We start from the raw sequence: 17,338 nt of genomic DNA on the forward strand, positions 1-17,338 counted from the left end.
GTAACCTGAAGCGTCTGTAACCTGAACTGTATGTAACCCAAGGTACCACTGTACACAGCTGCATTTGGGAACTCTTACAAATATACTAGTCAGAAAGCTGAGCTGGCTGCAGATCCCAGTTGAATTGATCCATTCTGCCTCCACAATGTGTAAAGGGATCCAAATAGAACAGTAATGTGCCTAAGGTCAGCCCTGGTGCAGTTCTGACAGAGGTTAGAGTTGGCATATCCTACCTTGCTCTTAGCCACTATGTGAGGCCAGATCTGCAGCAACTAACCCATCAGAGCATTTCTCCACACACACACACCCTGTGTCCTCTTTTTAAAAAATTAGTATTAATCAAAATTCTGTAAGAGAAGGAAAATTCTCAGAAGTAGGGTCTTCCTTGCTCTCAGTAACATCAAACAAACAAGAAATGGAGAGGGAGGGAATTGTATTTTATTTGAAAAATACATTATAAAGCAGATAAAAGACCTACTGTATTTCAATTAAAGGCATAAAGCACATCATAAGGAAACTATGATATAGACTGAAGGACAAAAGGCAGAATGGAAGGATGACATCTATGTGGAGTGATACTGACTTGGGGGGTATTAAAATAAGTGCTCTCTGTTATGTTCTCTGAAGCCCTGGTGTTAAGGATGTTAAGATTAAGGATCAAATAGATCCATCTGAGATCTCTAATATCAACTGAGATTATAGAGACACACAAAAGAGGTCATGTGCATCAGTGGATAGGGACTGGCTCTACAGACCTTAGAAGTCAATGAGAGAATCAAAATTTGTCTCTAAATGTATCCCCAAGACCAAAATAGGTGTGATGCAGCATGTTTAATTAAAGTCACTGAATATACATTCAGTTCACTGTCTGGGGAAAAATTAGATTCTAGTCTAGTTTAACAAAAATGCAAACAAAAGGGCATAATAAAAATTTCAAGAGTATTCATTTCCTGGGCCAGTGGAGCTCTAGTATCATCAGGAGGAAGGATTAATATTTTTGCTTGAAGAAGAGGGAGCTTTCAAAAATTATTTTCAAAATGGCTCCATATGATTGCACATTATCATCCGTTAATCTGTATATGATATTTAATTATGTTTACCTCCTGTGTGAATGCTGAATCTCAAAACTGATATTAAAGAATGATACCTTTATCTTGCCATTGTGGTGTAACCCTGGAGAGTGACCACTTTTAAATTAGAGCTTCATTTAAATGGCATTTGGGGTGCCTAAGTTATCCAAAGGGCTCCTTCTTCAGGACACCAAAGTGATTTCCTTCTCATCCTGGACCTTTAATCATTGGCTTTTTTTATTTATTTTATTTTTAAATTAAAGAAGCATCTGCGGAATTCACTGGGGAGCAACCAAGGGCCCTTCTGTGAAAGGCTCCAGACTTGGGCACCCTCTTGTGTGTAATTAAGAGATCTATAATTGATGTGCAGACAAAAACGATCTGAGTGAAGCATTAAAAAACGAAGCATCCATTTCTACCTGGTGCTTGACAACCTTCTGCCCTTAGCAGAGCCCAAGTTTGCAAACAGCGAAGGGAAGGGAAGCGAATGTCTTCTCTGCCGTAAGATCATGTCTAGTGAGTCACAGCAACAATAACAGCGGCTCATTTGAAAGCCGGCGAAAAGATAGATTGCAAAATGCACCTTCTGCTTTCTCCAAATACATGTCAATTTCATTTCGCCCTGCCTACAACCTTTAGTCAACTGAGATGAAAGAAAACACCCGGACGCTGCTTTAATCTTAACCCGCCCTTTCAGATTTTTATTAGCAATTCTTTTTGGCTTCATATAGTTTGACAGTGGGGCTTCTGTGTTTTTATTTCTTTTCTTTTCTTTTTGGAGCTCACAGCCTTCGTATTCGGCAAAAAAATAAAAATAAAAATGCTAAGATTTTTACCGCCAGAAATCTGTGGACTTTCCTTGCAGTCAGCCGTGCATCCCTCTTCTCTCTGTAAAACTGAAAGGGCTTCTTTGAAATTAGCCGGATAAATTTTTGCTTTTGGCTTAACCACTAAATGATGTCACTTCTTACAAAACGTTGCCAACACAAAGGACCCTAGACTTTTGCTGCCTTCTCTGCAACTCTCTCCCGTCCTTCGATGTGCGGGCACGAGCACAGGCGCGTGCACACACACATCGTGTGTTACTTGGTTTAACTTCAATTGCTTCCCGCTGCTGCTGCTATTGTCGTCATAACCTTGCTCGTGAGAGTTAAAAGGTCATTTACGCAGAGAAATTAAAAAGTTTATTCACATAAAGTATCCAAATTGTAATAAATGAAGTGCTTCATCGCAAAGTTCAAGCAAGCAAACTATTTCCAAATGTATGACAACCCTCCCTCCCCCCACCTCGTTGGATCCTAAATTTAAAAATAAGGTAGCAAGTATCTTATTTCTTCTCTCGTTTAAAACACCTCTTATCTCAAGCCACACCATCGTTCTCATTATCACATATTGAAAATGATTTTATTTATCCATTTACATTAACTTGATATATAAACTTGTTGGCAAAAGTCAAATCATATGCTTTATAGTAGCCTCAAACATTTATTAAGAAACCCAAAATTCCATAATAAATAAGCACAGACAGTAAGTTTTCTTTTCTTTTCTTTTTTCTTTTAACATATCACAAATCGACCAGTATGTAACAAGAATGCTTTATCTACACAAAACATCCTATTTCACGTTGTTTGTTCATTCTTCGAAATAGCTTCTGTTCTCTGGGATTGGACCAGCACATGCAGAAAGGGAGAAAAAAATAGCTGATTGTTTTATCTGTACAAAGTCTTTGCCAGGTTGGAGATGTCTCAAGTCCACGTGCGCCAGGCATCTATCTATCAGCCTGCTGCTCGGAGAGGGAGGGCAACAAGAGAAAGTGGAGGGACAGCAATAACCGAAACAAAGAAATCAAAACGCCCACAAAAAGAAAAAAAAGAGTAATAGGAAGTGTTTGGAGTGGGTCCTTTTTAAAAAATCGTTTGAATCCCTCTCCCGCCCCCCAAAAAATTCGCTTAAAAATGCTTTTATCAAAATCGGTTCAATTTCCCCTTCACGCTTCGCATCCTGACCACTATTCTTGCCTCGCAGCCACCCGAAGGCCAAACTTGCCCGCTAAGAAAACCTTTCTATCAAAACCCCTGCAACCAACTTTCATCTTTATTTGTACACGCACATGCACACATTGTATACTGTCTTTCTACATGAGGTGGGTTTTTGTTTTGGTGTTTTGTATAAAAAAATAAAAGCCCAACAGATGCCTGGATCTGAATTTGGCTGTGCGGGGCTTGGAACTTAGGGGGTAAATTAAAGGAGGAGATCCAACGAGTCCTTTTGTCAGGTCGAGTATCTCTCAAATCCTTATTAAGACACACGTCGATTGTGTTTCCGCCCTTGGAGCACAGTAGGCGGCGGTTGGGGTGAGCGTGTTCCTTGTCTGTATGTTCTGATGTGTGCGTGCGCTTGCCTGGGTCGTGTTATTTGGACGACCACTCTTAAACTCTGCCCGCAAACCAGCCCTGATCCTGAGTCGACTCCCTGGTAAGTGTTTTGTTTGTTCCCCCTCCCTCTTTTAAGTACAAAAAAATGGCGGGAGTGGGAGAGTGAGGGCAGGGCTGAGGTGAAGAAGAAGAGGAGGAATTAGAAGAAGCAAAAAGGGCGGGAAAGCGGGAGGCGCGGCTGGGGGCAGGCTGCTGGCTGGCTGGGAAGGCGGGAAGGAGACGCCATTAGGTGAAGCTCATGGAGACTGTGTGCTCTAGCGCCTTTCGGCGGAGGGAGGCGATGCTGGTTCCCCGCCACACGTCGCTGCTGTCCGGGGAGCTGCAGAGCTGCGGCGAGCCCGTCACGTTGCTGGGGCCGGGCAGGGAGGCGGGGACCATCCCGGGGAAGGCGGGCTGGTAGAGGTGCGACTGCAGGCCGGCGCCGTTGGAGCCCGCCAGGCTGTTGGACAAGCCCATGGAGTTGGGCGGGGGCCCCGCCGCCAGGCTGCACTGCGACAGCGACTGCGCCATGGCCTGCTGCCGGCCCAGCGCCGGCGGCAGGGGCAGCTGCGACACGCCCGGCATGCCTGCCGCGGCCCAGCGCGTGTCGTTGGCGTGGAAAGAGCAGAGGCTGTCGCCCATGGCGGCGGCGGCGGCAGCGGCGGCGGAGGGGAACTGGGGCAGGCCCGGCGTGGGGAGCAGCGTGCCGGGGGCGCGGAACACGTTGGTCGTCTTCTTGCGCTTCTTCCACTTGGCCCGCCGGTTCTGGAACCACACCTGGCCGCCCGTCGTCGCCGGCGGGGAAGGAAAGGACAAGTGGGGGGAAGGACAGAGAAAAGAGAGGCCGGTTAGCGTGGCTCTCCGGGCAAAGCGCTTGAACAGGCCCCGCGCGTCCCTCCGCCACCCGCCTCTGTGAGGGCCCACGCCTCTGGCTGGAGGCCCTAAAGGCGAAGATGGAGTTGTCGGGGGGGGGGGAGAAGGCGTCTGTGTGTGGATACAGACGTCTGGTGTCTGTCCTGCTGTCCGGCTAAAATATGGGTTTTTACGCACTGGTATTTTATCATTGCTCTGAACGCAAAGGACTTTCGCTGCCTTGTTTCCTTCGGCCTCGCCACGGTTCCTCCGAAACCAACTCCTAATGTTCCATTGACAAATAAGGGAGCATAAGTGAAGGGAGAAAAAAAGGGCAACTGTTCTATTTCCATTGGGGACAAAAGGGAGAATACTCTTTTAAAGGTGGTGGAGGAGGAGGAACATTTCCCCACTCTGGACACAGATGGCTTGAGGGATAAAAATAAAAGAGCTGGCATACTGTATTTACAATCCTTAGATTTTAGCCCTTTGAAATAGTATTATTATTTATTTATTTATTTATTTATACCCTGCCTTTTCCCCTGATAGAACCCAGGGAAAACAGTAGAAAATAAAGTTGTTACTCTGGTACCAATAATCTGTTATTTTACTATTGTGAGTTTCCTACAGCTGTTATTATTTTTGTAATAATGTTTAGATTTTATAATAATTTTTCTTAAGCATCTAGACTCATATCTAGTTTGGGAGGCCTACTGTGCGAGCATAGGCACAAAAGAAAAAATAAAGCTACAAGCGTACCTCTTATTTTTGGAGCTAGCAGTCTAATTAATACCCTGATGCATAAACAAGTTGTGCAAAACTTGTGTTTAAGACAATGTTAATGACATGACTTTCATAGTTCTTATAAGCACTCTTGAGATTTGCACTGAAATCATTGGTGAAATATTTCAAAGAAAACATATTTAGAGAACAGTGTCATTGTGTTTTTTCTCAAATATGCACATTTACCTTCAGACTTCCATTCCTCACATTTGAACTAGGTGTTCAGTAGTAGCTGAATTCACAAGCCATGTGGGCTCTTTAGTTTCAGTGATTTAACTTAAGTTCAGGTTAAATTGGTTTCTGACTGAGATTGTAGAAAAGTTCTTCACTAACCACTTGAGTTCACTAGATCTACAACACTTTTAAATAATCTAATGGGATATCTTATGAAGGATACCCAAGAAATATAATCAAGATAAGTACATTAATATAAGCTATAAAATATTTATGAGCAAGAGATGCATCTGTAGGCATGTTCATTTAATGCACAAGAAGACTGTGTTTCTTATAATAGTTTTAGAAGTATCCACCCCTTATCTTATTTGCATTAGTTCCATATGCTTAGAGCAAATATATAAATTAGAATAAGGACTGCATTCTTTGCCCATCTTTACAAGGACTTTTGCATATAGAAGTACATTTTTAGCTACCCATATGCATGTGTGTGTGTGTGTGTGTGTGTTTATGTGAGGATAGATATGTGTATATTTTCTATCCTGATTTGCATACATCAACAGACAATAAGGAAGATGCATACTCATCTACAATTGGCATCCATATTTTATCTATGCTGGTTATTGAGAACCCTGCATTTGGTACCCATGGCTGGGAATCACACATGCAACCACTGTTGCTGCCCTAAAGCATCCAGCCACAGGATCCATACACATAGCATCTGTTGCATATGTGAGCCTAGATCAGCAAGGGAATATGGATGAACAGGAGAAAGCTGTGTATTGATCTCTCTACTGGGATCAAACAAATAATTGTGTTTTGTTACAGATATGTGGAGCACTCTGAATATACATTGCAGATAGACGTGTAGAGGTCCCATACACATTTTTATTTTTATTTTAGTGCTTAGCAGTGTTTTCCGATAGGAGTTATTCCTGCTACCCGAGTACCAGAAGTTGAAAGCACTGAATATGCCATACTTCCCAGTGAAATAATTGGTGTTTTCATATGTTTTTCTTCCTACTTCAAGGCATGAGGAACATTCATATTGTAAATGTAAATAAGGCATAAGGGAGACTTTTCCCCAAAAGAAATAATTTATATAATGTAATTGGAAACAAAGCCAGATTAGTGACTACTTGGAAAAGATTGCTGCTACCTGAGAAGCTGAGCTTTAAATATATATATTAAAGTTTTTATTTTGCAGTTGACTTGTGGTGAAGCTCAAGTACCTCATTAAGGAGATGCAACAAAGATGCATTAAATCATTACTTCAAGTGAGCTGCCATTGTAATAATTGTGGAACATTTTGCTTTAGATATTCATTCTGATGCCTTAGTTAATCAACCGAGCTTCTGTCAGCTCCACCAAACATTGAACTCCTCTGTGTCAGCAGCTTTTCATTTTCTGAGCCATTCAACTCGGCTTAAAAAAAAAAGGCCTTTTCCAAGTGTCTAAATACTAAGCATAAATAAACAAGACTAGAACGCTAAGCATACTTGACCTGGTATCAGACTCTCAGAAATTAGTAGGACTCAACTTCTGAAAAACATCCTTAGTATTGCACTGTAAGTAGGCTTTTGAAAATGAGCAAGCGGGACTTGGCTGGATATAAAAGCAAACTGAGGCAGGCACAGCGATCCTATGCAGGTTTCCTCAAATGTACCCCCCCCCCGAAATGAATGGTGCACACTCCCCTTTTAGCCTTGGAATACCTCCATTGAACTCAGTGAGGCTTACTTTCGAGTAAACATGTTTAGGATCACGCGGCACAACTATTGTGAGACAATGTTGGCATTTTTGGTTTTACTCTAGTCGAGTTAATTACATGAACGTATATGTCACGCGAATATACAGAATTTTGCATGTACTGTATATGTAAATATTACGGGTTCTTAATAAGTGACTTGGCCTGGTATTCATTTATTTCTCTGTGGGAATATTCTTTAGCTTGGTGGTTCTCCCCAGCTCTCTCCCCGCCTACATCTGACCTGTTCTTTATTGCCTCCTTCTGCCTTGACCCCTTTCTCTCTTTGCACTGTCTTACCCTGCTCGGGCTGTTTTACCCCGGCCACAGCGCTGCCGCCGCCGCCGTCACAAGTTGATGCGTAAAAAAGATTCGTGAAAGGGCAGGAACTTTTGCAGCGCAAAAGGGGGCAGAATGGAGATGCGTATTTGGGCTGGGCCCTATCCAGAGTCAAATCTGGGTACATGGTGTACACCCCACTTGGTTGCTTTGCTTTTTTAACCAGGGAAGCAAACTCCAGTCTTGGAACCCGGAATTTCCGTAACAATTCCAAATCGGTTTTAGTACTTATTGTCCCACTCCAACCTTTTGTTTTAAGAACCGTCCGTGTGCGCTTTAGTAACAAAGATCCTTGTCTTATTTGCGGGCGGTGGGCGCACTGGGTTGCCACGCCACTCTGGAATGGGGCCGCTCCGAGCTCTTGCGCCTACTCCGCTTTAGGGACAGTCTACAAGCCGCCTACGGATTTGAGAGGCTCCGGAGCACCGCCGCATTCTTTCAAACCCTTCAATTTATACAGGGAAATGCGATTGGCCATTAGCAGGAAGGAACAGCTGTTAAGGACTTAAATGTTATAGGAATAATAATAGGAAGGAAGGCAGGAAGAAAAAGATGAGAGGGGGAGAGAGAGACGGAGAAAAGTCGTGTTCAATTATGTTTTAGGGTTAATAGTTAAATGGTGGCCACAAAATCTTTTTATGTGTCATGGTTTACTGGGGTTGTAAAAGAATCTCCATCAGATCGTCATCGCCTCACTTCAGAGCGACGGCGCATATGCTTTTGAAAATGTGAACGTATCCACTTGGAAACCGGTGCATGACAGATTAAAAGGGAGAGAGAACCTGAGGGAGGTTTTGAAAAGGCGCGCATGACAACTCGGAGCTGGAAATATATTAGCCACAGGCATTTGGGCAACTTCGGCTGCGATCAGAAAACGCAGCGACTCCCCCTCTGCTTCCCCACCGCCCAACATTATTAATACAACACTGAGGGTCTAATGGAGTTTGCAATTTCAAACTCTACTTTCATGATACCTGCTGCTACAGTAATATAGACATACTGTAAATGTATTTGGAAATATATAGCCCGTTTAATTCCCCAGCTATAAATGGGGAAGAAAAAGGGGGAGAGGATATTACTTTCCTTTCTCTCCCCACCCCAACCCCCTCCTCTCACAAAGCTTTATGAAGATCTCATTGGAATCCAGCGGATGATTAATGCGAAGATTTGGTAGGAAATCTGGGGAGCTGCATTAAAGCTCAGATTTCAGGTTCATTTCGATCAGCCAGCCGTGAACTCTAGGCCGAATTCATTACGCTTTAATAGTTACTGGGAGAGGAAGAAAATGCAATTTCTCATTCCATTAGAAAACTAGAAAATACTCTCAGCTTGTCCCCTATTAAGATGTGGCAGGTGACACGGCCAGCGCGGGGGGACACGGTCAATGGAGTCTCAGCACATTATTTTTAGGTTGGTGTAAAATATTGAAAGGCAAGCCTGGCTGTGCAGAAGTTATTTCACTGATTTGCTTTTTATGTAAATAAAATATTGAAAGTTAATTAATCAGCGCGAGAGACTAATGATTATGCTTATTATATTGCATTGGATCGCTGTCATTTGCATGATTCTCGCATTGCTGCTTAATAAGCCATTCCAGGTTATAAATAATTCTGAAATTGGTTTCTAATAATGGCATGCTATAAAAAGAATGGTTTTATTACACCCGGTCTGGAAAGAGGCGGGTGGGGGGAGAGAGAGAGCGAGCGCAAAGTGGTAGCTTAGGCGTGGGATAGGCCTTTTCGACAAAGCAGGGGTAGGTTTTTAAAATGTAGAAGACAGGAAAGTGAGAAAAAATATAATTTATTCTTGCATATAATGGTGCATAGAGAGCAGCTCGAAAGGCGGGCGTGTGGAGCGTTCCCGGATCAATGTGGAGCCCCCTACGCGCCGCAAAGGCTGTGTAAACGAGACCATAAACCTATCCATTACTCTTTCATTTCCATTTGGTCAAGTAGCAAGAATACAATGAACTGGGAAGTAAATACATTTCCCATAATTTATTTTTGCACAAGCTTACACAATGTTAATCATTCTGAAGTGTTAATTAAGAAGGTTATGTTGATTTGATTACTTTTTAAACTGCAGAACATTATTGTAAAGAATATTTAAATTGCCACTCGATTAAATTGTTTCTATTCAGCCGCCCGTAGCTATTAGCAGCGTGTAGGATTATGCTGAGGTCATTAAAATGCTCCCCCCCCCCCCATTGCACTCGGAGGTGAGTCCTACTGAGGTGAACGCGACTTACTTACAAGTAAGGCTGGAAAACCACGGGGGTAAAAATATGGATAGTTTCAGGCTGTAAGCGACCTCGGGTCGCCATCTGACGCACGCTTACCTTCGAAGGAAAGGCAAGAAACAATATGATTTAAAATGGAATAACAATCCTTATCCCTGTTTTAACCGCGACTGGGGTCTTTGAAAAGCACTTGTTCATGTTGAAGTGGAGGGTTTTATTTTGCGTTAGCAATTGTAAATGAAGCGAGGTAATTATTCTGTATTAATTAACCCAAAATAAGATCGTATGCATCTGTTCATTCTCCGTAATTTCGTTTACTATCTGTAAATCGTTGTACGGCCAGGATCCCATTATCATTTAGTTCTACGGATTTCCACCACAGGGGAGAGGAAGCGGGTGAATAATCGCTATTTCCATTCTATATTATGCATTTTGTTTCGTTCATCACATTCCTGATAATGAAATTGCTTATTATTAACCTTTGGAGAAACCCAGTGGAGTTTAATAGGCTTCCTGCTCTTTTCCTTTCTTTCTTCCAAGTTAGTTGTCCCATTATATTTTATTTGGTACCAAATTTCGTTTTTAATTTAAACTAATTAACGTTCTACGCGGGTTGAATAAATCTGTATAATATATAGCATTTGTATAATATTTAGCATTGGTGTTACTGTTTTTAAATTGGTTTGGTTTGGGCATGCGTAACAATTTTTCTGGAAGACTCCCCATTATAGTGTTTTCTAATCTAATAGATAATATTAATGCACTTTTTATAGGTAGGTATATGGTGACAGAAACTCTGTTGAACGCAAACACAAAAGTCCTCCTTGGGATTTAAAAGTGTTGTTTCTAGATTTCCTCTGCATTTATCTGCTTGGCGTTCTATAGTTCTGGCTAAATTAATTAGAGAGGATCTATTCTCTCTATACAGAGAGAAATCTCATTGATTTCCCTGTAATTAAAGTTCCTCATAAACCTGTTAATAATATCAAACTAAAATGATGGTATTGGAGTTAGCAGCATTTAATTAGTGCCTTTAAAAAAAAGATCTAAATGCAAATGCCTCCAGATAAATTTGGTTCCACTTTAAGATTTTTTAAAAGAATACATTTCTTTTTCCTTTTGGATGTCAGCGATTTCAATCAGAACAATCAAAATAGAAAGAACCAAGGAAAGGGAAAGTTCAGGACTGAGGACAGCGCAGAGTCATTTTAACTAATCGGACTGAAATAAATTCAAACCTCCCAGTATGCGAAGCAGAAAGATAACACACAAATGATTTTTCTTAAAGAGTGGGACAAATGTGTGCTGAAATTGAATATTACCTCAACACAAAAACAAAGAGATTTGTTATACTTCTCTTAAATTATTTCATCTTTTCTATAATGCGTCCAATGCGTTTGTTCATAAACAGAGTTGTTTTTGCTAATACTCCTTAACATAAAACGCTAATAAAATTAAAATTAAAACTTTTAGCAAAGGCTTTCTCTGCCTTGGGTTTTTAGGGTTCTTTGAAAATATTTCTTACACTGCTGCCTCAAACTCCTTCCTTGGTAGTGAAATCGAGCAATGTGTTTGGGATCGGAGTGCCAGTCTGTTGCCTTAGAAATCGATCTCGAAGCGTTGTAGCGTTCACTGAATGTACAGCAGCGAAATTCCCAGGCCGCTTCAAATAAACTAAGTTTTGTAACGCAGCGTCTGTGCTGTTCAGTGCTGTGATGGAGCGGAGGGAAGGATATTTTTTTTTATTATTCTTTTAATGGGAAGGCTTCGCTTTGGGGCATCGAAAGCATTGCTTTTAGTTGGTGCCGTTTTATGAAACTGCTGCATTCGCGTCTCTGGACTGGAGAAACAACAGCAGCCCTTTCTCACTTTTGAGACAACTTTAAAACAAAACGAAAACCACAAGTTCGAACTCCCGCCCCCCTTGCGTGATTGAAAATCCTTTCCGTAAGGAATTTGATTAGCTAGCCCTCTGTCCCTAATCAGCGGAGCTCAATGACCCTAATTAACCAGCGCGGGGTAGTAACGTTTAAGTCCCGCAACCCTCCTTTTGGGTCTGGGGACGGGGGCGCCCCCTGGCCTGGAAGGCCCCCCCCCCTGTCCCTGGACGGGGTGGGCGATGGAGGGTCGGAGGAAGGTGGGTGGCTTGGCCGCTCGGTGGATGGACAGACGGCGAGAGCCTACCTGGACCCGGGACTCGGTGAGGCCGATGCGCAGGGCCAGCTCCTCGCGCATGAAGATGTCCGGGTAGTGCGTCTTGGCGAAGCTCCTCTCCAACTCGTTGAGCTGCGCGGGCGTGAAGCGCGTCCGGTGCCGCTTCTGCTTCTGCTGGCCCTGCTGCTGGCCGGCCTGGCCGGGGTTCTGGCCGCCGCCGCCGCCGCCGCCTCCGCCGGGCTGACCCTGCTGCTTGTCCGGGTCCTTGGCGCCGACCGAGAGCGCGCCGGGCGTGGAGCCCACGGCGGAGATGTCGTCGCCGGGCAGCAGCGTGGAGCCTTCCACCGAGTCCGCGCTGGCAGCCAGGTCGCCCGGGTGGCCTCCGGGTTCCGAGCCTCCGACGCCCAAGCGGCACTTCACCGCCTCCCGGTGGCCCAGCAGCTCGGCGGCGTCTTTCATCCCTGCGGAGGCAAAGCAGCGGCCCGCCGCGATTCAGCCAGGCGCACACCACGGTCCACCCCCGGCCGGCGGGCCCGGACGGTGTCCACCAGCGCCCTAGGCCAACCCGGCCCCCGACGGGGAGGAAACGGGCCGGCACACCCTGCCTCCTTCCTACCCCCCTAAGAACTTGGGAGCCATCCCGCTTGGGTAGTCGCCCCCGGACGGCCCCCAGCCACCCTCTCTTCGCCCGAGGGGGCCGCCTTGCGCCTTCGCCGGGAGAGGTTCCCGAACATCCACCTGTCCAAAGCCAAGGGCGCCTCAATTTATTTCTTAAGGTAGGCAAACTAGATACACACATGCAGGATTATTTCAAAAGACCAAAAAGAGAGACTTAAATAAAATAAAAAACAAAACAGGAAGAAGACAAAGGAGAGGGAGAGGGGCCACAACCTAAAACGAAATGGCCCCCCAGTTCCGCTACTGCTGCTTTTGGATCTACATATTCCATAGGTGGTTTGTTGTTGTTTTTAAGATGGCGTTAAATCAAATCAAACTTTAATACAGTACAATTACTTTTAAAGAAATTAGTCGCATTAAGGTAAAATCAGGCACAAATTGTCCATTTCCTGCCCGGGGCTTCTTCCTTGGCTGCAGGTGCTGCTGGGGGCGAGGGAGAGGGAGGAAAGAGGGGGGGAAGAGAGGCTTTGGGGGGCAACTCACCGAGCCGGGCGTCCAGGAGGTCGGCGTGAGAGAGCATCGCGCACCGCTCCAGGGCGAAAGCTGTACCCCCCCAAATTTTAGCGGTTGGTGGTGGGTTTTTTTATGGAAAAAAAAAGTTGCACCGGATCTCGCTCTCTCTCAAGCTTATAGATATATATTTATATATAGATCGCCTAAATGAAAGAAAATTCGGTGTGTGGTTAAAAAGGGGGTCTCTTGCATTATAATGTCCTTTAGAGAGACGGGGAGGTGCTTAACACTTCAGTGAACCCGTGAGCAGCTCAGCGAAGGGACCAATCAGGAGGGCAGCCTGCAAATGTCAGCACCCAAAGAGTCCCCGCTCCACCCGCCCGCAGCCTCGGCACCACCAGCCGCAGCAGCAGCAGCAGCAGCAGCAGCGCCCAGCCGCGCGGGCTGGGCTTTTAAAGCCCCCGTCGCCATTCGCCTTCTCTCCCGCCCCGCGCTGATGAATTGCCGGAGAGGCAGCCTCCCCCGCCCCCCTCTTATTTTTTCTTTCTTTCTTTTTTTAACAAAAGTGACCTCCTGATCAAATTAGTTGAAAATGACTGACAAAGCCAACCCAATAAAAAGAGGAATATAGGTGGCTGGGGGGGGGGGGAGAACAGAAGTGAATGGCTGGTATGTTGTGCTGTTCCTTTCCCCCATCGCCACCACCGTCTTACACACACAGACACTTTTTAATGTCTTCGTTGTGGTGTGTTGTTGCTGCTCTTTTGCCGTCGCTTTGGGGTTTGCGGGAGGGAAAGAGCGAGGAAAGAGGACACAGAGATTCTGCACAGCTGTGAAGTGATGGGGGTGTATCTGTTCTGGGGATAAATTGTGTTGGATGGCTTTATTTAAGGATTTCTAATGTGGGGTATAAACTTAAGTGCAGCCACTAATGTGGGATGGTTGGAAAACGCAGCAGAGAGGAAAGCTGAGTGTGACCCTAATGAAACGTCTGTAGTAACCCGGATCTTTGCAGCAGTCTTTCCTCCTCATCCCTCCTCCCCGCCCGCCCCCCAAATCCCCACAAGGATCTCAGTCCGCTGAATTACATATTTGTATAAAACAGGAATAATTCCAGCAGTTGTCTTGGTTTAAGGAGAAGGCAGCGCCTCCAGGCGTCTCCTTCATTCACCTGGGCGTGTGAGAAAGTTTCTAAGTTCAGCTTGTCTCCAAACTCAGTTTAAGACAGTAAATAAAGCTGAATGCTTTTTTTTACAAAAAGAAACAAAACAAAACATTATTTTCCTCTTGAATATGTTAAACTATCCCAACAATTTCAAGTGCTTTGCACAAGGGAAGCGAACCATTTCTAATGTTCTGATTTTTCAAAGCCAGCCAACAACAAAGTTTAGATTAGTAATATATTTCTAACCAGAGTAATTTTCAAGATCATTAGGCATTTATGTAATTAGTGCCAAATCTATAAGCTTTTATTACGATTATTAGAGTAAAATCAGTATAAATTTGTACTAATTTACTACTGTTTAGACTTGGCTGTCAAGGCAAGAGGTTCTTATTGTAAATGATAACGGAGGAAATTAAGTGCAAAATTCTGTACCGTTTCTGATCCGCTCCTAAACAATCCGTTTCAATTGTATTTGTAGCAGAACAGAATGGCCTTTTAAAGTTATTTGATTCTTTTTTTTCTCTCTCTCCCCGCCCCATTCTCCAAAGGAGGGGGGGGGCCTGGAATTGCCATCTAGGCCAGGCACAATGAAAACTGATATTTCCTTCTTCCAGCTTGATTAACATTGATTTTTAATTCGAGAGTGATGCAATTAAGATTATTCATGTAGTGCAAAAAAGCTTACACACACACACACACACACACACACACACACACAGAGCAAGCGAAGATGGGTGGGGGTGGGGAATTCACCTGGGAGATTCTCTCTGCTCAGTAATAACCGGGCGAATGGCTTTTTTGATTATTATCGTTGGTGGTGGTGCTGCTGCTGCTGCTTCGCCGCCCGACGGACACCCACAAAACATTGCTCGGCCTTTGTGTTTGGGGTTTCTTAACCCCCCTCCCCGCTTTTCCTTTCCTGCTGGCAACGCAGGGGTGGTGGGTTTCGGGCTGGCACTGAAAAGGGGAGACAAAGGAGGCGGCCGAGCGAGCTGTGGGGCAGTTGAGCGCCTGGCGAGCCCGTCGATGATCCCATTCAAGGGGTCGCTGTCAGGCTGGAGAGCGTGAAGGGCTGCCCGCCTCTCGGCCCTGTTTGGAAGACTTGGAAGCAGCAAGCCCAGCCCGAGAGCAAGGGGGTGGGCGCCGGCGGGGGGGGGGGGGAGAGAGAGAAGGCCCTGCTGCTCCAATCTCCCCAAAGTAGCTAACCATCACCAGCCGGAAAAGACAAAAGAAGCAGACCAAGCTCCCCGCGATGCCCACTTTACAAGGGGAGCGGGAGTGAGCCTGCAGGAGGGTTGTGGAAGGGGCAGCCGATGGTCTTGGCTCGCTCCCCCTCTATCCCCACCGAGTGGCCTGCCTGCCTGCCTAGTGGAAAGGGCAGGTGGTCACTTTGGGCAGCTAATCCCCCGGAGTCTCAGTCTTGCTGGGCGGCACACACTCCACCTTTTGGACAGCGCATCTCACGAGCCGGAATAGTTTTGCCCAATTCTCTCCCTCTCTTTCTCTCTCTCTCTCTCCCCCCAAGACTATTCCCAGCTGAACCCAGACACACCCACGCACCCCGCAGTGCCCTCCTGCCTCGCCTCGTCCTGTTTCTAGTGGCCTAGCATATTTCCAAGGGTGGCTTTCCTTCCTTGCCTTTTTGGGAAGTGGGTGTGCTTCATATCTCTCTGCCCCTCAGTCCCCCCCCCCAAAAAAATCTTCCAACTTCCACCAGATCCTGAGCTCGGCTGGCTCGGCGTGCGCCTTTCAAGTCGATAAATAAAGGGCGTAATAGTTAATGGGCAGCCCCATCATCGCGCTTAACAAGGGGCTGGGACCCGCGGCTTATCCATCTCGCTTAGGAGCCGCGGGAAAACAAGGCTGCGGCGTGATGGATGGCGCGCTCCCTTTTATGACTTTTCTATTGCTCTTGATTTTTATAGCAGGATAAACAAACTAAATCATTCCTTCCGAGGCTTCAAAGCGCGATGGGCTTGCGGGGGGCTTCATGGGAGGGGAGGAGGGGAGAGAGAAGGAGGCTGTGAGAGGGAGAAAAGGGAAGAAAAGAATGGAATTCGGGAGGGAGGAGGAGGAGGGGAGGGGGAAACCGGGACTAGACGCTTGTCAGAGTGAAAATATTCTTGATTTTTCTCTATGTAAAACACGCGCGCCCACACACACGTTTCATCTCCTCCGCCTCTTGGATCCTCTTGGAGGAGAATTGGATTCCACCTGGGCTGAGCCGGAGATGTATTTACAAAGATCTCCCAGCCCCTCGTCATCTTTCCCCCCTCCCCCACCGCCCACCTCCCTCCCTCTTCTCTACTTCCTCACCCCCCCCCCCCAAGCAAGCCAGAAAAGTGCCAGTCAGGCCCATTCCTTAGATAATGGAAGGTATTTCCCACCTGATCAGGCAAAGTGAAGTCCCTAACAAGGCACGGCTTAGCGCAATGGCCCCCAAAATCTCCACCATGACAAGAGTGTTCTTCAGAAAATCACTTCAGAGCCAAGTAAAAGGATTTTCTATGACGGATCCGGCGATTTTCCCTCCATAAATAGGTTTTAGATTGTTACACACACGTAGGACTGGAACAAAGGGAACGACCAGGGAACATATTGCTTGCCCCTAATAAAATTTATTTAGGCGGTTTACTCCTCATAAAAAAGAGAGATTGAATTTTGTACAAGAGTGCCCCTGCCAAAAGGGCTGGGCGCCGGGAAATCATCCCCGCTTTGGGGTGTCCTCCTCCTCCTCCTCCTCCTCTCCCCCCTGCGCGCCGCCTGCTGCCGCCGCTGCTTCCAGTCGGCCAAGCCGTGGAGAGGGAGGGGGGCATATCCAGACACAGCTGGAGGCGGAGAGGGGAGGCCGAGGGCCGCTTTGGGGGTCGGCAGGGGTGGGGAAACAGAAATAGACATCGCAGATAGAGAGGCGCCGCCGTCAACTGCGGCCTGGAGGAAGAGGAGGGTTGGGGAGGGGGCTCTGGAAGTGCCACCTTCAGGGGCTCCTCAGACGCGGCTGCAACAGAAACAGGATGGGTTTCAGACACACATGCACCATTTTGACCCAGATCCGGGGTTATTGTCCTTGCCCCCTTAAAGCCTCGATCCCACCACTGATTTCCAAAGGACTCAAATAAGGGGGGAGGAGGCACGGGCTGGGATGGGGGGGGGTCCACTTGTTTATTTGCATCTTCGAGGCGCCTTTGGCACAGCGGCAGACACCCAGGAAGTGCCCGGCTTCCTAATTGCTTTGCACACTTAACAGAAGCTGCCCCCCTCCTTTGCCTT

General features: G+C 46.0%; 1 protein-coding gene and 1 long non-coding RNA gene across 4 annotated transcripts in view; one reads left to right on the plus strand and one right to left on the minus strand.

Moving 5' to 3' along the window:
• Window positions 1-473: 473 nt before the first annotated feature.
• Window positions 474-17,338, plus strand: part of LOC307226858 — a 37,927-nt gene continuing 21,062 nt past the window's right edge. For all 3 annotated transcript variants that reach the window (XR_013843603.1, XR_013843604.1, XR_013843605.1), the window contains exon 1: window positions 474-3,545. This is a non-coding gene — a long non-coding RNA (uncharacterized lncRNA). The remainder of the gene's footprint in view (window positions 3,546-17,338) is intronic.
• On the minus strand, window positions 3,562-13,266 carry OTP (orthopedia homeobox). Its single transcript, XM_079995778.1, has 3 exons — window positions 12,934-13,266; window positions 11,803-12,233; window positions 3,562-4,261 (listed from the first exon to the last, which is right to left on the minus strand). The coding sequence occupies exons 1-3, from the start codon at window positions 12,968-12,970 to the stop codon at window positions 3,731-3,733; spliced, it is 999 nt and encodes a 332-aa protein (XP_079851904.1). The 5' UTR covers window positions 12,971-13,266; the 3' UTR covers window positions 3,562-3,730.

The sequence above is a fragment of the Podarcis cretensis genome (assembly GCF_951804945.1).
Source record: "Podarcis cretensis genome assembly, chromosome: 11".
Taxonomy (NCBI): domain Eukaryota; kingdom Metazoa; phylum Chordata; class Lepidosauria; order Squamata; family Lacertidae; genus Podarcis; species Podarcis cretensis.

What these genes read in the sequence shown, in the direction of transcription:
- OTP (XM_079995778.1), bottom strand. Translation starts at nt 12,970, where the DNA reads ATGCTCTCTCACGCCGACCTCCTGGACGCCCGGCTCG. An exon ending in CCTCCTGGACGCCCGGCTCG is followed by an intron (nt 12,234 to 12,933) that starts GTGAGTTGCCCC and finishes TTGCCTCCGCAG; the next exon opens with GGATGAAAGACGCCGCCGAG. An exon ending in TCACCGAGTCCCGGGTCCAG is followed by an intron (nt 4,262 to 11,802) that starts GTAGGCTCTCGC and finishes ACGGGCGGCCAG; the next exon opens with GTGTGGTTCCAGAACCGGCG.